At 36.8% G+C, this 23,880-nt stretch overlaps 1 protein-coding gene across 3 annotated transcripts in view; it reads right to left on the bottom strand.

The window, feature by feature from the left end:
• MAP3K15 (mitogen-activated protein kinase kinase kinase 15) overlaps positions 1-23,880 on the bottom strand; it is a 95,782-nt gene that overhangs the window by 55,158 nt on the left and 16,744 nt on the right. Inside the window, exons 2-5 of one of the 3 annotated variants that reach the window (XM_074814696.1) lie at positions 11,997-12,136; positions 8,623-8,646; positions 3,670-3,741; positions 149-342 (exon numbers count right to left, since the gene is read on the bottom strand). In XM_074814696.1, the coding sequence (XP_074670797.1) occupies positions 149-342; positions 3,670-3,741; positions 8,623-8,646; positions 11,997-12,136 (430 nt within the window). The remainder of the gene's footprint in view (positions 1-148; positions 343-3,669; positions 3,742-8,622; positions 8,647-11,996; positions 12,137-23,880) is intronic. The other 2 variants (XM_074814697.1, XM_074814698.1) reach the window with 2 other exon arrangements.

Genomic DNA, 23,880 nt, shown 5'->3' with positions numbered 1-23,880 from the left:
TTAGCAGTTTCTTTTTACACTATGTGAAGTGCAGTGAAAAACAAGAAATAAAGAAAATAATCAATGCTACTAGAAATTCTGAATCATTTTTCATAACATTATAAGGAGACTATCAAAGGTTCTGGAGGTGTATGTGTTGCAAAATTACCATGATGTAACATGAACATCCTTGAGAAGGCTGACAAACTTGTCCACCAGTGGGACACAAAGTGGCCCCAGGATATTGTCCCAGCTGGGTTGCATATACTCAGAAGCTCTTCGTTGGGCATCACTTTCACAGCAAAAGTAGTCAGCACAAGGTGTGACAATGTATGGAATAAAATAATAATTGCCACTGGAAGCCTAAAAGAAAAAAACAGTCACAGTTTAGAAAACAAATCAAAGTGGAAATATGCTTGCATATACACAGAATCTTTTACTGTCAAAAAACCCAGCTAGATTAGGGCTGGTGCGCTATGAAGCTTTAGCACACTGCTTAACAGAAAATTTGCAATCATTAAATTCAAGGCATTTTCTGTGGAAGAATTACAAATATTAACAAGGGTGAGGAATAAGGGTCCAGTTCTGTTAAGTGACAATACAACAAAACCGTTCCATTTTTTTATGTGATGCACAGATCCTAATAGAGTCTGACAGTTACAACCTAATCTTCTGCTTCTAAATTTTTGGGGTCAGAGATGTACTTGCATCCTCTAGGTTCACTCTGTGCTAAGAAGGATATGATGCAGAGTTACCCACAAAGAGAAAGAGAAATACAGAAACACAGGCATTGGAAGGACTTTATGGAGATGTTTAATCCAGAGGAACCTACAAAACATCTGCTTCATGCTGCCATCAAACACCAAACCAACTAACAGAACTTTGAAATGTTTTGTAATATATGTAAGACTTTTAACACAAAAATCTAGAAGTAAAAACCACACAAGAAGTACCACACAAAAAGTGTAAACATGATCAAGGTGCTGAAAGGGGAGAGGAAACAGGAAATGCCCTTCAGAGCCCCAAACCAGCAAGTTCAGAATCTTCAACTCCTGAGCAAGCCCCCAAAAACCAGACAACTGCAAGGTTTTCCGCAGCTACTAGAAGCACCAGTATCCCACTTTGAGCTACAACAATTCTCTGCTGTTTAAAAAAAAAATAAACTTTGCATTTCAGAGTAACTAGATAGCAGCACTGAAGCATGGGTCAGTAAGATACATCTAACACAATCAGCTACCACTAAATACCTTTTGACCATTACCTTGGGGATATCAAGGCATCAGACATGTACAGCAGAATCATACCTTTCATTTTTTCATATCATCTAAGCCTGCAGTAAAGCCATAGCCATTTAAAGTCACCTTGAACAATGGGAGAATGCTGAGATGATGGAAAGAATGGATATGAAGGTGGCACATTCTTATATGCATTAATAAACTAGACAAGAGAAATAAACTGTTCACAGGATGTAACAATGTAGGACATGCAGTTACTAAAAATACAGATGGAAAAGAACCTGTATCAGTATATCTTGTTGCTGATCCCAGTCTGTAAGTATTTAGAATTTTAAATTATTTCTAACAGATAAAGATCAAGCCACATTCCTTCCTCATAAACCCTACAGTACAGTATCTCTGTTAAAGCAATATAACTATTTGTTATCTTAACCTCCTACTAAAAAAGTCAGAACGTTTTCAACGCAAACCATCAGTATCTTAAAACAATTTAGTCTTGGGTTTATTCAAATACACAGTTAATTCAGTGCAACACAAAAGCTGCTTGTGTATAAACTCTATTCTTAAACCTGTAACAGTGAATTAGCTCTTCCTGCAACGGGAAAAAAAATCTAATTTGAAAGTATGATGTATCTTGTGATGCAAAGAGAGATGTAGTTATCTACTGATAAAGCAAAGCAATTTTCAGAAAAAAATTAAATTACACACATGAAACACAGTATTAATCTTATTCAGCCAACATCTCATCTATTTGACTTAGGTTTCTTGCCTCGTTTTGCATAGTAAAATCTATGCAATTAAAAACACATTTTTATCCATGACAAACACATTTTTGTGTGCAGAAGTCAGGAACCCTGCACATATTTGAGCACATCACCTTGTCTGAAAAGCAACCAGCTCAAATTTTCTAGCTTCTTCTGTCCAATATTTACATATTATAAAGCCCCTTCATACAGAGTGTGTGGCCTTTCTAAGAGAGTCTTATCTTCATTACATAAAAAAAAGCAGTTCTGTCCATCTACTTTCCTTATGATATCAAGGGTTAGAGATGGCTGAAAATATCATCCTTGCTTCTGATCATCTACTCAGGATGCTGGTCTCTGACACCAAAAGCTAATCACTGTGAAAATTACTGTCCTGTCATACACCAACCATTGCTTTTTAAGATAATAAATAAATGGCATAGGTATGTATGTAGTAACATATATAGCAATTCCAGCTGCAAATATATATAACCTGTAAATTATGACTTATTTAATTGTAATAGAATTATAACTTCATACCTTATAAAGACTGTATGCTGAGTTGGTTTATTCCAGCATAAGTAGTTAAGACACTTTTATTGTCTTATTTTGTGAAATTTTTAAGTTAAAAATTACAAAGAAACAAATAGACTGAAAAAAAAAAAACCTCTCAATAGTTCATCTTCCAGCAAATAATGTATGCCCAGTATGTTAGCAATTAAACTTTTATATTCACTCACAACATTTTAAAATCTACCACAAAAAGAGCCAAAAGCTTAGGAACACTAAGAAAACAGGAAATAACTGCAAGTTGAGAGAGGGACCTGTTCCTCAGGGGAAAATGGTTAAAGGAATTAAGCACAGAGGAATTAAGCCTTTGCTGAAGGGCTGAGTTAGGCCCATGTAGGTCATTTTTAAGTTCTAGGGTTCTAGGCAAGACAGGTCAAATGGAGAGTGTTTTTTGTCTTAAAATACTCCTCTAAATATTTTGCTAATGTTGTTAAAAGTAAACTTTTGACCTTAATAACATAAACAGGTTTTTTCAATTGTACTGCTACAGTTATTCCAGTGCAACTGTCACTTTGTGACAGAGACAGTACACTAGAATTAAAGGGGTTTTTTCCCAAATAATGTTGAGTAAAATCTCTGCATTTTTAGAGAGAGAATTATTCCTGCACAGCTAATAGCACAATTATTTTACCTGAGCCATGCAATTCATTTTGCCACTTACTGAAGCATCAAGAGTATTAGGAGTGCTTACCCTACCTTGCAAAGCAGTTAGAAGGAAAACACATAGGGTAACAGAAAATAAACTGCATTCACTTAAACCTGTGAGCGTTCAGGGAGTTTAATCCACTGCTGTCTTCAGAATTAAGGTTTTTACAGTAGTTTTCTGTGACATCACATTCCTATCCATCTTGCGACAGATGACTAAGATATGATAAACTTAAAAAAACCCTTCCTCTTTTAAAGTTGTATATAGGCAGTATTTTTATGTAAAGATTGTGAAGAGAGATTATCCAAATTAAACATTCGAAATGCTGGGGATCTAGCTTGCAAGGAACGAGCACTCCAAAATTACAATCACTTTGAAGGAAAGACCCTGCCAAGCACTATTCTTAAAGTATCCTCATACATTTTTAAATGCCTAGAAACACAGTAATAAGATGGCATATCTATTCAACAGAAAGCAGATTTAAAGTGATACATACTTTGCCTATCAGATTACCACTGTGGTATTCAGGAGGGACTTGAACCCGAAGAAAAGCTTTGTGGTTGGCAACCTACTCCAAATTGAAATAAAACAAAGAGGAAAACACCACCACAAAACAGCATAATAATCAAAAAGACAAACACGACACATGAAGAGACAAATTATTAAAGAAACAACAGAAAAGTAATATAGATATTTATAGCAAATCCATATTTACAAGGCCAAGAAAACAATGCAATACTTTGACACCCCGAATGTAAGATTTTCTCTGTCTACATGATTCATCTATACATCCCCTTGTGTCATCATTAAGATGCTTTCAAGTCTTACTTTTATGAACCTATCAGGTTCATTACCTGATTAGTTTACTATAACCCAACCACTACAAATATGCATCCCTTGAGATAGTAGCATTTCCATAAAAACTTTTATAAATAAATTTTAAAAGCCTTAGTTTTCATTATATCAATAGTAACAGTTGCATATTTAATAATTAGGAACATTAAAAGTAATATTTACTGGGTTACCCATTGCCTTTGTACTATTCTCCCCTCAACAGGAAAAATGACTGTCTGTATTTAAGACATTCCTAATCCTTTTTTATTCTGTGCCCTTTTGCAAACTCTTTTAATACTTCTGCTGCCTCAGGCTTTTTAATAAATACATCAGTAAATATCATACAAACTTTAAAATACTGTAAAAATAATCGGAGAATAAAAAATAGAAAGCTACTCTGCAATACTACTTCTTCAGATTATTAAATTCATATAATGTAATCATACTTTAAAGTCTTGGCTCTCATTTCAATCCATTGGGGCTACTAAATTGGAGAATATGAGTCCAAGTGCCAAAAACTTTCTATTTAGTTTTCTTAAATGTTCATTGCCTTGAAACAGTAGATACAGCCTAATTTATACAGCTACCCAAACTCTGAAAGGACTTTCTGCCAATTACAATAAAAAGTGATTTTTCAACATAGAAATTCCTTGTGGCAATGGTAAATTGCAATCCTGTTCCCTTTAGATCAAGGAGAATTTTTGTTAATAACTCCTCCATGGCCCAGACATTATTCTCTGCTTACTATAAGAGCTGCTGCAGGACTTAATGAAAAAAACCCATTCAAATCTCTGAAAATACTTCATCAGGCCCACAGGCCTAAGTATACTATAATAAAACTTCTGATTTAATAGCCAGCTTACTTTCTTTTAGGGACCTTCCCTGAAAGCAATTAACTGAGTTATTCAAATTTCTTCAGGCATACCATCAACTAAAGAAAAACTAACTATTAAGTCTTTCTCCTTATATTCTGTACTTGACATAATAACTTTTCCAGAGTGGGAATCTCTAGTTTTTATTTTCAATGCCACATTCAAACAAACTCTATGGATCCAAGTATGTATCTCAAACTGTGTTCAACCAATGCTAGAACTATTGCCAGAAGGACTGTACATTTTGCTTCCTGACTCCAGCAGTTTTTAAAAAGCCCCTTGTGCACTCTTTTCTTCACTCGGTCTTGGACTTTTTTTTATGCACCATTCCTTAAAATTCTGTAAAGAAGAGGAAATTTCCCTATTGAAAAAAAAAAAAAAAATCAAGGCTAGCAACAAAATGTTGCATCAAAATAGAACAACTTCCCATGGATTTTGTATATTACATTGGTTTGGGGGAAGATTTTTTTTTTAAGCACTTTTTGCTTTTGAAAATCCTTGACATTTCATTTCTCTAGTAAATCAATGTTTATCTGACACCTAAAGAAACTCCAAAGCACAAGCCCATTTTCCACAGATAAATTTTCTTCTACCTACAGTCCAGTAGCATCCACTGTGCTCTCAAACCTTGATTTTTCCATAATAACACAGAAAACTCACTGTTCTACAAGACTGCATATTTGCAATTTATTTTATCAATGATAATTTTGACAGAAACTTGGAAGCTGTGCATACACCCTCAGCAAAATCAGCAGAAAATAGTCCTCAAAGATCAGAGGAGCTCTACAGAAAGAAATCTAACTGATAGGACATCAAAACTTGACATGGAATTTCATGCCAGGGCAATTCTTTCTTGGGAACTGAACTCTCACAGCCAGTAATTTTTTCCTTTTGTATCCAAGTATGCAATAAATTATCAATACAGAATTTTAATTGCTTGATTGGGAGAGTCAAGTAGAACTGAATCTCATTCCTCATCTTATCTTATTCCTGAAAAATTCATTCCTGGATGGTGGAGGGAAAGAAGGAAGTTCTCCTACTCTTACACTCCTTTTTCAGACAGTAAGCTATTAAATCTCTCAGGCTCACACCAACACAGCATGCTGCTGTATGATTTTCACTGTTAGATCAGCCGTACTCAGGCCAAATCCTGAATGAATTGCTGACCTTTTTCTATGCATTGTTTTCAGCTCTATGTCCAGTTTCCTCGCTCTTGCTTCCTCCTTAATGCTGAATTGGAATAATTGTGTTTTTTTTTTTTTTTTTACAAGGAAAACATTCATTTTCTTCAAGGCTTACTTGTAATACACAAAAGAAAATCAGCCCAGACAACACACTAGACATTCATCTTCTCTGCATCTTTAACATGGCTCCACATGTGTTTTATGATGATTTTTTTTGTACCTTTGTACATGACTTGAGATTTGCAGGATAAATAGCAAAGGTGAGGGCAGAGAAACCTCAGAGAAAGCGCTGAACTACAGCAGCCAGCACAGAAAGTTTCACTCGTGCTGCTGGAAAAATGGTGTGCTGTGCCTGGTAGCAATCTCAGTTGTCCCCCTTCCCTTATACACAGTGCAGATGTGTGGACAGAGAGCTTATAAGACATGGAGAGGACTTCTCTTCGTAAAACCAACAATGGCATTCCTGTGGCTACCTCTGGGTTGGAGAAGACTTAGCGGATCGAGTATCTATCCAGACCTTAATGAAGAGTGCATTTAAGTTCTTTCTGCTATTCCACAGCTATGGCAGAGGCACACCCACACTTTTCAGTTAGGAAAAGTGAAAGGAGAACATAAAACCCTAGTACAGGGGTATTAACTATTGTATCTAATATCCAGCATTTAAACGGAAATGGTTACATAACTACATACTTGATTGGACACATCAATTTTTTGTCTACTTAACTAGCACAGCAACCCTCATTAGCAATTAACTTCAAAAAGATATTGCTCATACAGTTGTAAAATATTTAACCAAGCAATGAAGCAGTGGCACTGTACTGGGGCAAAGGCAAACTGCAAGCCTCTCATGACAAATCATTGGGTCTGAAAGGAGGGGAAAGCAATTGTCTACTTGAAGACAGCTCCAACTTAGAAAAACATAAAGTTTTAACCTATTAACTATTCACCTTGTTAATTAGTTTGTTGTAATTTCTGATCTGAGAAACAGACAAAGCATGCAATATGGGAGCACATTCATCTGATAAAAGAGAGTATGAACAACTTCAGATGTCACAAAAGGGTCAAGGATCTGTACTTGGTATCTAAAGTCATTAATTTCTTTCCTCACTGTATTTTATTCACAATTGTTTTCTTAATTTAAGCGCTTGAAGAAAGTGGGTTAGGCAATTCCTCCTTTTTAAAGGAGGGATTAGGATCCTAGTTTCAGGATGCCTCCCTGCCCCTTTTGCTAGCCACATGGTGTTTATAGGTCTAATACCAGGCCCTGCTGTAGAAACCATGTCACCAGATCTATCTTTTCTTCTCTTCCACATGAAGGTAAATACCTCCCCCTGTGGGAGAAAAGATCTGCCAAAAAAAAAGACTGCAAGGCTGCTATCTGATCACGCCATGCTGAACTTGCCACTGTCCTCTTTGCCTTTACTCCATTTCTGGAATTACCACAAAATGGCTCAGTCACAATTCTCCCTCTTGCTCTGGAGGGGAAAACACAGGCTTGTGACATTTTGATCATCCACCAGTTGATGGATAGTAGCATTCACAAGCAAATCTGCCTCATCCTTCACAGAACTACAGACCAGTAAATGCAGTTCACATCCCACAGGTGAAACTAGTTCAAAGATCACCAAGACAGACAGGAAAATGACCTGAGTTTATTTACTCACGTGCTCAACCTGATCTATCTTTAGCCTACATGCAGCACTGTGGCCAAGTATAAAGAGCAGCTCAAAATAAACTGCTGTGACTAATGCATTATCTTTTCTAGTTCTATTTTAAATTATTAGCAAACTCTAAGAACATTTTATTATTTTAGTCCTGCTCTATATTCTTCAGAAGAAAATAAAGTATATGGTGAATGTGGGGAAACAGAAAGGAATAAATGGAGGTTTAAGATTTTTGCAAATTCAGTAGTCCTCAAAATAAGTGTAGAGTGTTTAATGAAAATAACCAATGACATGATGTGAAGTATGACAAAAAATACACCTGTCCAAGATATCATGGCATATTGCAATAAGCCTAAAATAACCACTAAATTTTATCTTGGTTCAGGCTTACTTACTGGTTTGGTTTTACTTGCATTAAGGGTAAGAATATTTTTACTTCGGGAAATAAGCTTTTGCATTCCTAAGTCAGATCTGTGAATTTGTGAGGAAGAGGATGGGTATACATTAGCCAAAGCTGTTTGAGATACAAGAGTAAGCCCTATTAAGGCATCATACACATATATACATTTGTACAAGTGGGTGAAAGTGGTAGAAGAAAAGAGACTTTGAATTTCTGAGGTTACATTTTGATCTATCAAACTACATATATAACATATATCCACTGGCACTTATCTAGAACTTAAAAAGGAACTTCTAAAGAAAAGTAATTTTTTAATCTAGCTTTACTTTGGAAAGGAAGTCAACAAGATTTCCACTATTTTGAATTGTATGTAGGTAAACCAGACTTCCTTCAATCATGTAGAGCATATATATGCATGTCAGCTTTGTTATTAGACTTGCTTCAAATGTAGTATCTTCATTTGTGTTTTAAAATGAATGTGGATTTAATACTTACTGTGTTTTTCTGAGATACCATATCCTGGGGGGAAAAAAAGGAGAATAAAAATGTTTATTCATTTTTACTGGCAATTATTATTTCCAATAAAAATAACTCGTATACATATATATACACACATACAGATGTGTTCTTCACAACATAATCCATATTTCCTGCAGCAGCAAATTCCAAGTAAAGGGACAGAACAATATCAAGAAAAGTCTTAGTACTTCAGATTAGGAAAAAATTAATGATTCAAAGAAGAAGTCTGTTTCAAGAAGGCTCAAAAGATGAAGAAAGTTGTACTTGCCAGTAATTATATTTTCTCAGACTGGGCACTCCACATAGCCAGCCATACTCCAGGCATTTGTGAGACAGAAATCATTCAAAGCTGAACATTTTTTTTTCTCTGAAAGAGTATCCTTAAGATACTTAGGCTCCTTTCCTACCTGGATGGGCACAGACCAACACACTACTCCTACACCCTAATTTTTCTCACCCCAAAATCTAAAGAGAGAAATTGAAACTATGAGGCAGTTGATAAACTAATGGGCACATAAACCAGACCTCAAAGATTTCCAGTTGCTGGTAAGTAGCCTCCTCCTCCTTCTAGTGATGGCTTGCATGTCCAGTGAACATTGCTTGGTGAAACTAAAGAGATGTCCAGGTAAGCCACGCTACAAACGTTAGATATAGACTTGTTTCTAAGCAAGGTTATTGATAAAATTTAATTGTAAGTGCTCTGACAACTTAAGATGATTCTGCTTGAGCAACTTCACATCTGGCAGTCTGAAATCCCCTTGGACAATCACTGCACAAAAATGATCATTCCCATGCACCCTCTTCCTCAACAACAGACAAAATGTCAGGGACCATCTAAGAAGTTTAGTTCTGCAAATATGACCCTCTTGAAATCTGGATTATATATTCTTTTATATTCTTGGAACTAGCTTGTTTTGGAAAGAACATTGGTGAAGCTGAAGAGGCAACTCTGGGAGAATTTCAGGATGAGTCCTAAGAAATAAGCTATATAAAGTCAGGCTGCCGAACTTCACAGGTCTTCCCAGTAGAAGTAATAGCAGTCATGAATGCTGCCTTTGTAACACTTAGGCTAGCCACTCTTAAGAGGCAAGCACCGCAACCTAGACCCAAGTAAAGTAATACATTCCTGAAAGGAAAGGAAAAAAACCTGTCCAAATTAGTCATAAATCTGACAATAAAGAAACACCAGCAGATGGTCAAAAATACATACTAAGGTACCTAAACAGAACTACTGACTAACTTAAACACCTTAAGCTAAATAAAATACCTCAGACAAAAGTAATGGAAAGCTTAGACGCCTGCAATATCACATATCTGAAAATTAATATGTCTACCTAGCTAAGCAAGTATCTTCAGTAGAACTTTATTTACTGCAGATAAAGATCTTCCTCAGCAGGGAGAAATGACCTCTTCTGAGAACTGTCCAGGACCTAAGCCATGAAATGTGTCATGAACTGTTCTTCACTGAAAGACTCCAAGAATAATCCCTATCTACCTTCTGAAATATTCCTAAGAAAGGTGTATTAGCATATTTGAATGATATCCAACACTGAACTGGGGCTCAATTGCAGAAAAGGTATCAAGGATATCAAGGTAGGACTGAACCATGTCCCAGTGCCCCACTTAAACTACTCCAGAACTTGATTCTGAGGATCTCTTCTGCTTGGTTTCAGCAACTTAAATTAAGCCTTCTGATACCATAGTAAGATATGCTAGGGGTCTACGTAGACCAAGGAGGTTATGCAAACAACTGGGAGATGAGGAAGAGATCAGTGACACTGACAGAGTTCCTAGCAGAAGAGGGATGAAAGCAGATAATAGCTTTTCTAGCCTTAAGTAAGCCAGTCATGCTCCAGTGTTTCCAGGCCCCCAGACTTGTCCTTGAGCTTTACATCCTTAGAAAAAAAGCCCCAGAACTGACAGTGCAAAGACTTGCAAGTTCTGGCAACAATCAGTCTGAAGATCCAGCCCATGGACGAATGTAACCCTGGAGGTCATGCAGCACTCCAGTTATGGAGCAGGTGCTTGCCTATGGGCTTGGCACAAAGTGCAGAAATCAAAGCCATCCACAGAGTCCAAACTTTGGCACATCCTTGTGAGAACCAAATTGATCAGAATATCTGAGTGACAGCATAAAATGTGTTAGTGAAGAATAAAAATGAAAGATCTCATTGCAGACAGGTATATTATTGATGCAGGATGAAAAGTTGTATGCCTGCCCACCCATATTAGCTAGAGAAAGGGAGGGCATGCAAGTATGCCTTAGTGCATATCTGTACGGAAAAGCTCTCTGAGCAGAGTGTGAGAGGCTCCAACTCTGAGTTCTTGTGACTCCAGGTCACACAAAATGTGAATGTGTATGTGGACCACCACCTGAAGAAAGGAAGTATGGGACACATACATAGGACACATTGGAGTAAAATCAATGACAACGAGAGAAAAGAAGAAAGAGAAGCTGTGACAGAACAGAGCTTTTCTGGGAAAAGAGGAGACTCAAAAAATTAAGATTAAACTTAGTATTTTTACAGGATCAAGAGAGGTTGGAGAATTCCACAAAGGATTTTTGGACATTGGTGGTATGAAAAATATAAAGTAGTCAGGGGGAATAACTCAAAATTAGGAAAAAACCCACAAAGCATGAACAATGCTGCTCTCAGTGAAGGTAGCAAGAAAATGGATGATATTAAAAGCAGCAGTAGGTGATGATACAGAGGATGAAAGTCTAAATGTGATCTAAACCAAAGAGAACCTACACTGAGAAAGACAGAAACATCCACAATATAACTTGCATCCAAAACAGCGATTTCAGGACTTAAGTGTATAGCACTTATTATCCTACTATAAAAATGAACAACAGGCCTATAAAAAGATTTGGTAAAGATCTCTTTTTTTATCTTCAAACAGCAATAAAAAAGAGATTCCTGTAGTCTTAGCTACTCAGCACCTAGGAGATACAAACCTCATCTGACAGAAGTGCTTCAATAGTAGGAGTAGGTTGCAATACAGCCCTTGTTCAAGTGTCGTTATTATACAGGCCATAACATTTTTTTACATGTACTCTAATTAAAAGAGGCAAAGGAAGGAAAAAAATCAGACCTTCACTCTCACTTCCAAGTCTAACCATCTGAAGCAAAATCAGTACCATACTATGGATCTTTTCTTATAAACAAGCTTTTATACTATTCTAGCATTACTATTATTGCTAGCAGCTGTTTTACTTATCATGATTTTGTTACGTAGCTATCAGGAAATCACATTCAGTGTAAGTTTCAGAAAAACACAAACATTTGCAGGATCAGGTATTTAAAGATATTTCTGAAATGAAGCAGATTTTGAAGTGAGAACCTTACTTTGAGAGACTGAGCAGTGTCAGCATCAGTGTCGTGGTAGAGTATAACATTATTAGCCATGTCAAAGCTTTCACGCACACCAAGGTGGTAGAACAGTGATGGTTGCTTGGAAATATCACTCATGTCCACAATTGCAACATCTGAAATGAGAGGGAGGGGGGAAAATGCTAAAAAAATAGTGATCTTTAAACCAATTTTATTCTTACATAGGATTTGAAATAAATCCTGAAATTACACACACATTTGAAGAGACAAAATCATTATATTCAAATAAGGGTAATTTTCTCATGGTAGAAGTAAATTTTACCATTCATATAAGAGATAAGAACCTAGTGAGGAAATTATCACAGTGTTACAGTAACTGGGAGGCAGAGTTTATGAATTCTGCTTGAGGTTTTGAAATCACTGCATCAGGAATTCCCCGGGTGAAGAAGCAGTTCTGCATTTGCTCTCTGAACTAGGCCTGACAACCTGCATGCCCAATAGGATGGAAGGCTCCAAACCTTCAGGTGGAACCCCTAAGAACAATAATATAGCAGAAAATATGGGAAAACTGAGACCAAGTTTATCTTAAGAGGCTGAGGTTTGGAGAACAGGAAATTTATAAACAGTAGAAAAAGAAATGACTGTGAAAGTTGATTCTTAAAAGCTATGGGCAGGATGTTCAAGATGAGGGGATTCAGCTACAAGTACTCAGAGCAAGACTTTCACTGTTCTTGGGTAGTATTCCTGTCAGAAATGGAAGTAAAAAAATTTACATCAGTGAAGATGACCCATACAGAAAGCTGAAGAGAAATACCCCATATTATGCAGAACAGCTGAGATACAAGCAACAGATTCTGAATTCAACATTTGGTTCTCATATAAGCCTAAAGGTCAGTACAGAGAGAAGAGGTAACTGGAGAAGAGGACACTTAACGCTGAGGTTTTTCCTTGATCCTTATATCCTCTATGCTACCTAAGAAAATTTTGCTTTAAAGCTTTTTAAAGGTCTGTATCTATATGTCTGCCTGCTTTTACTGCTATGGGATAGATGGAGGAACTTAAATTCAAAGTATTCATAAGACTAGAGCCTTGGCATTGAAACCACAGGGGAGTCTGAGGTTCAAAACAGATTCCAGAGGCTCAGTGCAGCTGGGCAGAAAATTCTGTATCTCTGAAGGGGTAACAAACAGTGTCTGTACCTACAGGGAATGACAAAGAAGGGTGAGCTACTAGTAAACAAGAAATCTAAAAGCAGGTCTGATGTACAAGATCCAAACACAGCAGCCAGTTTACCTAGGCTTTACCAAGCTTACATATCACAAGAATAAATACTTAGTATGCAAGTTCTTGGAAAAACCTGCAATGAATACAGACTCCCTGTTAAAGCACAAGGAATGTTTTGAGTCCAAAGACAATGACCTGCCTTAAGACCAAAACATCACCATTCAAGATCAAAAAAACCCCAAACCCAACAAAACAAACAAACAAACACCACAAAAAGGTACACACCCCTCCCCCCCAAAAAAACCAAAACTCCAACACAAAATCATGGCAACATGAGAAAACCCCCTTATTCCTGTGGAACCTCAAATCCTGCACCACCTACTGATGATCTTTCCAGTTCCTGTTTAGCCAGCTCTCTACAGCATGGACAAAATTCTTAGTATACCACACACTGTAGGGTCACACAAACTGTGTGGACTTGAAACAGTAAACTGCTGCTCCATAAACACATCCAAATCTAGATTACCCCAATATTACAAAATAATTTTGGAAAACATAAATGATCTATAAAACAAAAGACAAACTAACAAGCAGAACTAGAATCAAATACCATCTAGGGGGAAAAAAAAAAAAAAGTCTAAGAGCTTGGACTGTTTTTAGTGCTTGTATAAACTGTTTATGCGGAACCAGAGTGCTGTGAAATCAAAATCACCATCCTGGTAAAAGAATTAAGACAATGCGTTCATGTAGCACACAGATATTGCATTTTACAATACAATGTGAGCAATGATCCGTAACAGAGTTTACTGAAACAAGGCTATGCACAATTCATTGCCACATGTAGTAGTCTACAACTGAAATGTGTCTTCTACTGACTGCTGCTAGGTAACAATGTAAGTAGTATCAGAAACACATTAAATGAACATAAGAACAGAAGTATCTGCATTAAAAATGGTAATTATTCCTCACGTAGATATTCATTCACACTGATAAAAGATTTATGACATGAGTTTTTCTTGTTTATTCACACCTCATGAACACAGGAGGGAAGAAGGTAAAATAAAATAAAAACAAATGGAAGACTAGCAGAGATTTAAGACGCTATCACAAAAATATGCACGCAAGTGAAAAAAGCCCCAGGAAGGTAATTGAATGGATCCAGTCTGATCTAGGGAATCAAGGGATGACACAGAAGCAAATGACAGTGGACAGAAGCAGAGCATCAGAAGTGCTAGTGGCTGTGGACTAGAGCACTGATGAGAAGCTGCATTCCCAGGGAGCTCTCTAAGCTCCTCTCCAGCAGGAACAGCTGCAGGCTTGGAGCAGGGAGGAAAGAAATCTACATACAAACCAGCTTTACTAATGTGCTAACGAAATGTAGCTTGAGTCCAGTGAGCCCAGGAAACGAATGAAAATGTGGGTGGAGAACAGATGACCAACAATAAATGTTTATTAAAGAAGCAGATCCCCAAGATGTATCCAGTGAAGGCAGTGCTGAGAGTACGGTGGTCAGTGTCACCGATCACTGGGTCTAAGCACCCTTCCCAATACTACTGTTTTCAGTGTCACATCTCTCTTGGTGTAGGCAGTTTTGTGAATCACTTAACAAACAATGCTAATATGTGACACTACAAATATTTCTGTTTCAGTTGTCCTGTATTTTTATTATGATTTATGCTAAAATCTTTCAACTACACTTCTTTAAACACAGACATGGGGCCTTGCACTTCAACCACATATTAAGTATGGCTGATAAGAAAGAGGTAAGAATTCCCTTAAACTTCCAAAGATATGTAAAAAGAAATACTACAACGCTAGTATCTACTTCACAAAGCTTGATTTATGAATAGAAACGGAAGTCAATCACACTTCATCCTCAACTCCCATCCTCCATATGTTTGGTTCAGCCAAACATACTTCTGGGCTTCCCCTTCCAAATTTAGGTTCAACCTCCTTCATTATAGACAAGTGTGAAGCAGGAGCTAATGCCAACTTTGATCAACTCTTTTAATGAATGAGGAATTTTATGCAATAATGAAACATTTCACATAGGTCTAAACAACCAGTGGATATGGTCTCCTATGTTCAGAAGGAAAGAGAGCAGTGGAAGGTACAGCCCCTCTGTAAAGACAGAAGGCTTTCAAGTCAAGTACAAAGACTTTTACAATGCATCCACCAGAGGGTGTGGAGGGGTGGGGATGTGCTTAATGTTGCACATCACCAATTTTGGATGATTCTGGAACAGAACATTTAAATTCATAGCTTTGTTTCTGCAGCAGCAACTCACATTCAAAAGAAAATATCCATAAAAATGTGCCCTTCCTCATTTCTTCTTAAGCATAAGAAATCTTTTCAACCCTTTTCATTCTGTTGTAATTGTGCATGAAACTATTTTCATCCTGGAAGTAGTTCTCTTGTCACAAACCCAAAAATTGATCTCAGTTTATTAAGTATCTGATTGCAGTTCATATGTTTCCATATTCATATGTAAGCTTTTGTTTCCATTGTAAAACAATTGTGCTATGTGTATAATTTTTAGTGCATTACCATATTCAGTATTACTAGTACAGTCTTGATTAGGTCTCTGCATTGTTGCAGCAGATGGCACATAAATAATTTCTTATAGTACAGTTTTCATATTTTAACACTAGTGTGTCTTAAGAGACCAGACAGAGGAAGAAATAAATAACTATGATAATTGAAATGAAGATTGGAGATCATTACTTGTAGTAAAACAGAAGACTATGAAACTAATAAATAATTCAACAGGAAAAACATTATTACACAGGTTAGAACCAGAGGACTTATTTCTCTATCTGGAATGCACCTGAAGGCATCATATAATTTAATGATCTAAGCACATCACAAGTCTTCATGTGACTGTTGTATGATTTATGACATTGGTAGCAATAACATAACAAAAGGAAAATTTTGGCACCAAGTTTTGGGATTTATAAATTAAAAGTATAAACAAGAGAAAAATAAGAAATAGCATGAAATATGGTGAAAGTTAAATGGAATCTAGGAGGCCTAACAGAAGAAAAAGTCAGAAAAAGTCTGTACTGCTTTCAGCTTCTAATCTAAGGCTCACCTCCATCCAGCCTTATCCATGTGGAAAGCAAGAAGCTTAGTCCATTATTATGGATTCATTACTTTTTAAGCATTTGGAACCTATCTATACATAATAGATTTAAAAAAAAAAAAAAAAAAAAAAATCACACTGAACATGATAATAGAAACCTTATCAGAGGAAAATGCAGAACTCTGCCCCTTGTTATTCACTAGCATCCTGGTAAATTATGAACCTTCATATTACTATTGCTTCATATTATTAGCTATTTCCAGTAGTATCCTTTATAGTTAGTAAATAAACAAATGTGTTATCCTTGAAATCCCCTGAAGGAAACTGTCAAAGTTATTCTTCAGAAGAACAACAGTGCTCCTAAAGAAAAAAAAAATATCTTAATAACTACCTTCAAGAATCATAACTTCTGGATGCACATTCAATTTTTTTTCTGCATGACTGCATGGTCTTTTAAAGGAAAGAATACCAAAGTTTTTATAGGGAAACAATTATGGTAAAATTTGAAGTGTATTTGAAAACTAGGAACCCTTTGCAGCTTTCACTTAAGCTAAAATAAAAGGCACAACACTCTCAACTTTAATATACCCTTAACTCCCAGAAACCGAGAGAGGGAATAGCTCAAGGCTATAAGGCATAGTAATAACTACCAATAGAACTGTTAGGGTTCAGCACAGTTTGTTATACCAGCAAACTGTCAATGTCTTCCATTAGATCCTAAACACAAGCCAATTTTAGCATAGCCAGAAGTTTAGTATAGCCAGAAGATGCCTTAGAAGATAGAAGTCCCATGAGACATAAATATGCAACTTTTTTCTAAATTCAGGAATTTCTGGTTGAAGCCAAGAGTATTTGAATTCAACCTCTTCAAATTTGCAGTATTATAGCATGAACTTTGCTAACTTCACTGGTTTGCTATAGGGCCAGAATTGGTCACAAAAAATAAAAACCAACTAGGCAGTAATGATTTATCCTGCAATATTGACTTGTATATGTTATAATCACATTAAATAACATTTTAAAAACCACATCATATGTTTCAGGCTAAGCTTAATTTCTTGTAGATTAAATAACCAAGTGCCACACTTTTGTATAAACACTAAAATTAATAGTTTAGAAATTGCTTACAAAGGAACTTTAAGAAGGAAGGTTGTTCTTATAAGCTGTAATCAACTTCTGCACAAGAATTCTGTTGTGGCTGGAGTCTGACTACAAGTTTCAGCTTACTTCCTGCTTCAGAAAAGGAAACACAATCATGCACACTGGAGGTCTGAAACTTTTTGATACAGTGAGGGCACTTCCTTTGGAAAGAGTGTTTAGTTCACAGGCCAAGGGAATTGAGAACTCAAAGGACAGGAAATTTAAGAATTAAATTAGGTATGAATCCTCATATTAATTTGGGAAAAAAGATTTCTTTCCTTTCACATACAGTAAGAGCTGAAGAAAAAACAGTGAGCTTTGGGGGTTTTATTAATGACACCAATCACACACTGGAAAAAGGAGACAACTTTAATATTGGACAAATAATTTTTAATTCACTATTTTTAAAGGATTATTATCTTGGGAAGACAACAGAGAAAATTAGATTCTGATTCTGGTGTATTAGCCATCTACACCCACTCATTAGAAAATGAAGCAAAATCTAAAACTTTGATATATCTCACTTTTGACAGCTCTAATGGATTTGTTAAGTGCTTTAGGAATTCTGAAAACCTGGGCATAAAATGGCAAAAATTCTGAAATGTGCTCATCCATCATTTGTCTATTTGCTCAGGAAAACAAAGGACTGTTGTAAAGTGGCAATTTCAGGCACAGGTTGTTTTATCAAAAACAAGGCAACACCTCTAATTTGTCTTCTCAGAGTGATCTTGTCATTTGCCTTTTACTCAGTTGTGGCTTTAATCTTACCTGCATCTGCCACAGGTTTTATGTTACAAAATGAGATATTGATGAGAAAGGTACATCACACACCAAAATGTATCAGTTCTGCTCCTCTTACCTAGCAAAATGGAAGGTGAGGGGAAAAAAAATAACAATTGGGGCCCTTATAAAAGCCAATATTATCAGGACAGCAAACACAAGGGGGGAAATCAGACCTTTCTTCTGCATTTCTTCCTTCCTGTGTGTCAAATCTTGCTCTGGAAAGCAGTTTCACATCCTTCCCCATGAAGTCGTTCTGCTCTATGAATGTGAATACTGTGAGTGCTGAAGAAGTAATTTTAACTATGTATTAGCTGAGCAGAAGAAGCATTCTTGGCTAAGGAAAGTTGGCTGTTAAATAACTTTCCTGAAAGGATCACGCAAATCCAGAGCCCTACTGCTGCTAGAAACCAAAAAACTTTAATTTTCAGATGAGCCTTTCCACTATATGTCAGCATTACTAACTGCAACAATTAGGATGATTGCTTTGCTCCACTTAACACACAAATGCACTAAAACTGGCAGTATTCCACCTCCAAAGACAAATCTGGGAACAGCTGTGTTAAGCAAAGTGGTCCAACTGGCACTTCAAAGGCCGCCAGCTGACCCACTGCCTTTGGAAAGTGGGCACATCCACATGGAGGAGGAGGAGAAAGAAGAGTTGACAACCAAGTCTGTTCCTAACCACAGCATTTGGGTGCATGCTAGAGAGTCCTTTCATGTAGCCCAGCAAGGCATCTCCTCCTTCCTACGCACCTAAAAAGTTTGGAACACTTGAACTCAAACCTCTCAACTCCCAAGGCAAAAAGCTGAAATACAGCAGTTTTTAAACAACCAGAATGGTTAGAATTTACCAAGGAAAACTGTAGCCTGGATTACACTCTGAAAGTGGAGATAAGGAAGCTTGTACACTTGTTTTTCGTGTATACATCATAAAAGTGCCTCATACTTCTTCCATTCAAACCACTGGGAGAATCCCCAGTGGCCTGAAATGGCACAGGAATGAGCATTTTTTGGATAGCCATCCTGCAGGTGGTGAAATGCAAAGTCCAAAGAAGCAGCCAGCAGAATAATCCAGTGTGGAAGAAGCAGAGGCACAGGTAGCTGGAGTGAAGCCAGTAATGAATGAAACCAGCACAGCAACATGTACACAGAGCCTGAAAGCTTTTTAATAAAGAATACAAAAAACTATGTTTATTTTAAATATTTACTTTAGTCATAACAAGAAAGAAACCTTGTTTGTGAGATCAGTTCTCACATGTAACCTTTTGTCCTTTCAATTTCAAATACCAGCCTTTGGCAGCAATATTTGAAAATTTTAGTCTGAGGCTATCTTAGTAACGTATGACATTCTAACATTCACTGGCAATTCCCATCCAGCAAAATCAATCTACAGGATACAGTGAAAATCAGACAACCACGCAAAACAACAGCATGGACAAGACTGAGTGGGTAATGCTCATCTCTGGCTTTTATAATTCTGTATGAGTACCCATTTCATACAACAAACTCCACAGCAGGGTTATATTCAGACCCCAACATTACAGCCACTAATCATGTTAGCACTGTGGTGTTGCTTTACAGTTGTACTCAGATACCGCATCTTTCATCTGTCCTCTGGTACATGGAACACACATTAAAAATAGAACTAGAACATATTTTTCATGCTCCAGTGGCATTTATTGCAACTCAGGAGAAACTATTATCTAAAATTATTCATTTTTCTAAACTATGACAAACTATTTGTGCCATATTCCTTAATATCAAAATAATCATCTGTTCCAAAAATTAAATCACCCAAGGAACTGCACTTAGTTAAAAGGAACAGAACAAACTACAGCAGGTGAGCAACACTGTCAGTTCTAGCGGTTGATCTGTAACTTGAGTTCTCATTTATTTTTATGTTTTGGGGTTTCCTTATTCATTAGATACATCACCTAAAGCTTTCAATTCTTACCCTGCAATTGCATATTAGGAACTTTTTTGTTAAATAGAAGCAAGGATTTGCTTAAAGCAAAAGCTTTAAGAAACATTTTAGATGCTTCTTAAATATAATTAAATTCACAGTAAAACTAAGTTTCAAACAAAGCAAGGCACTACATTAAAATAAGAATTCAGTTCTACTGATCCAGAAAAGCAAGAATTGTGTCACGAGCATGCCTGTGCTTATTATTTCTTTAACTGATCTTTAAAGAGAGTCTCTCAGACTCTGCCAAAACAGAATACAACCAGCACCCACAAGAACTGGTGCGGGAAGAAAAGTAATGCAGTTAATGTAATACATAGGGCATCCAAACTTAGAATGCATTTTTAACGCTTTTGCACAAGTATGAAGAAGAAAAATATTGTATGATTGGAACAGTGAAACACCTGAAAATAACTTGTCATTCAGAAGAGAGCAGAAAACTTTAGTATTTTTGTACAGTTGCAGTTTAGGGAAAGAAGGAAATAAAGAACTAATACTCAAAGAACTTTTCTGTAATACTGAAGTGCCAAATATATATATATATATAAAATTCACTGTAAACAGTGCATGCCTAAGCTTAGAAGTTGCTTAATGTTTTCCATCACAAAGCTTTGCTTTCAGTCCTTTTTAACTTTGCCAGTCTTTGCTTCAGGTTTTTTTTTTTTCTTTATAAACTATTTCATTAAAAACAACCCAGTCATTTTTGAGACTGTGTTGGAGAACTTATTTTTTCTGGCCAATGTTAAACATCCTCTCATGCCAAATTAAGAAGCCTCAGTGCTTCCAAGCACCAAAACAGAAATTTGTCAGACAAGTCAGGCTGTCTGGAAGTCCTCTTGTTAGCCTCATGAAATGCTGCTCCTTCCAAAGCTAAGATTTCAGCAATGAGTTGGTCAGAGTCACAAGGGAGATGTTTGGTCTCAGATGAGCCAGTCCTGACTCCTTTCATTGTCAACACAGAGAGAGGAAAAGCACTTTTAGAGCACCATTCATCTGATCTGTCAGAGGTCTACTTTAGGATGAGATGAATTGAAGCCCAGAAGTGCCTGTTTCTCTCCACTATGAAGGGAGTCAAAGCCAACTGCAGACACCCACACTGAAGGTCTTCAGTGCTATGAACCCCCTCCACAGTCTTACAGCTCTGCTTCGAAGAATTAACCATTAAGGCATTTCAGTCAAGAATTGTATCATCTCAGCACATATTTCCCTGTAAATGTTCCCACCAGCTGACCAACAAATTGGTGGCCAACAGAGGACTACAGCTCTTTCTCGTCAGTACTATACCTGCAGTCTCTCTGCCTGTGAGAAAGAAAAGGAAAGATTGTCACAATTCAAACCCTCAGCTAAGATTTCCAAAGGAGTCTCTGGAATACCTAACTCTTGCTTGAGTTGTCCATAAATTGGGAGTTCATTTGTGAATCCCAGCTTATGATGCTGTTTGTTTTGGCACTAAATAAATATGATTATACAGCTATGTGGATGACTGTTCTTTAAGAGGTGTTTTTGCATGTACTATCTCAGCCCAGAGTCTTTTCTACTACTCATATGATCTGATTGTTCAGCTACATTGAAGCACTGACTGTAACCTCCTGGCCTATGGATGAAGTTTCTACACAAGTTAAATTCTCAGTAGAATTACCTTTAAGCCAAATATAAACATTACATTTCCCTGTAAGGCAATAACATTCATAACAAAGCTAGTAACAGACTTCACCTTTTTTTTTTTTTTCCCTTTCATACCATAGCTTGTGAGGTTCTGGGAAAAACATAGCCTCAAGTCTAAGGGAGCTAACTCACAGTGGTGTGAGAGATCACAGTAGAAAAAAAGAATGCCCACACACACTGCCACTGGAAACTCATGCAGCACACACCTCCTTGCGCAGCCACCCTTCCTTGAAGAAGCATTGTGAAAATTTACCCACTCTGGGACCACAATCAAAGTCACAGTTCTTCAGTTACCAACCACTATGATATCAGATGGGTCCTGCCAAGGTCTGCACGCTGCTAATAAATGAATTCTGAAAGTTGTGACACACACAGGAGATCAATATTTATACCACTTCTTTGTAAAATTATAGGCTTCAAGTTCCTGGGTTAGAAATTGAGAGAGATCTCATCACTTGAATCTTAGCTGTTTGAACAGTTTCATGGCTCAGGCAGATGAAGATTTATGCCTGCCTGCAACTCCTACCTCTTCCACATGACCGATGGTCTCTCATTCTCTTTCTTCCCATTCTATCCTCCCCTTATCCCTCAACCTATATTTAACTTGATAATTTCTGCGTAACTTAGTGCTAGCACAATAGCAGCTAGAAGCTCTGTCACTACAGCTAATCAGTCCTGTGAGTGGTATCAGCTACCAGCTTCCTGCTAGCCTCCTGAAAAAGTACTTTAAGAAACTGTTAGACTTTACAACAATTGAAATAAATAAAGGTTAAAAACTTAATTTCATGAAAACTTACTTTTTACATATCATATAAAAAAACCTCACTTGCATCTGTAAGTAAAAAAAATCCAATTCTGTAAGTAGTAGAAAAGACTGGGCTGAGATAGTACACACACAAACACCTCTTAGATACGGTCATCCACACTATTTTATAATCATATTTCTTTAGTCCCAAAACAAAGTACTTAAATTTACAGTGGCTGTTATTTAACCTTGTAAGCATGCACCCAAAAGTAAAAACAAAAAGTAAATTAAAGCAATTTGCTATTGTAGGTTGACATCCATCATTTGACCACGTATAATGTAAAAAGCAATGACTATTAAACACTGCGAGTTTCAGGAAAAACAATCCTTCCTTTAAAAAAACAATATATAGTGTGAAACTCTCTATACTCCCTACCTAATTATTGTTAGAATATGCTGAAGAATCTTAACATTCTAAGAAACTTCTTTTAAACACCACAGCTCATAGCAGACAAGTGACTGTGGGGTATGTGGTGAACAAAGCAGTTCCCACCCGCTTCTGTGGCTGCAGAAGATGAGTAGTGACACCATGACAGGGGCTGACAAGATTGCAGGAAGAAAAAGGGTGATATCACGACTTAAGCAGCTGAATGCTTGCCTGTGAAACTGAATTCTATCCCCGCTTCTTTCTACTCCACAGCTGCCACGTGATGCTAGCCTAGTGACATAAACTGAGATTTCAGAGATGGACTTCGTGACCATCCAGTTAAGATTCTGATTTTCAGGGGGAAAAAAAAGATAATCAAAATACCCCACCGGAACCCAAAAGGTGGCTTTGAAAAACAGAGCCCTCATTTTAAAGGTAGTTTGTAACAAACCCAATACCTTTAGAGAGAAGAGAATTCCTAATATTTTACCTAAGCTATTCCCTTCTATCATCCAAGTGTACCTTGGCATGAGTTACAGCTCAAATAGTCTGATTTAGCATCTGTAGTATTCCATCTGCATAACACCTAGGCATTTACACAGCAATCAATATACCTCAATCTTACCTCAAAAAAAGACAGATACTTGTGCTTCCCATGTGCTCATTCAATCGTTATACCCAAATGAATACTAATGAAGCAGCATCCAAAACTTCTCAAAGAGTATTTAGATAATCTAGATTTGTTTCCCTTTTTTTTTTATTCACAGACAATAGGCAAATGAAGATTTCAGAAGTCACTCACTTCTCACTTTTTCCCAAATTCATTATCAGTGATTGAAAAAGGCTTCCAAATCTATGTATTCAGGACAC

Source organism: Strix aluco, chromosome 2 (genome assembly GCF_031877795.1).
Source record: "Strix aluco isolate bStrAlu1 chromosome 2, bStrAlu1.hap1, whole genome shotgun sequence".
NCBI lineage: Eukaryota > Metazoa > Chordata > Aves > Strigiformes > Strigidae > Strix > Strix aluco.
The sequence above is the reverse complement of the archived record's forward strand: the minus strand, read 5'-3'. Positions and strand labels throughout refer to the sequence as shown.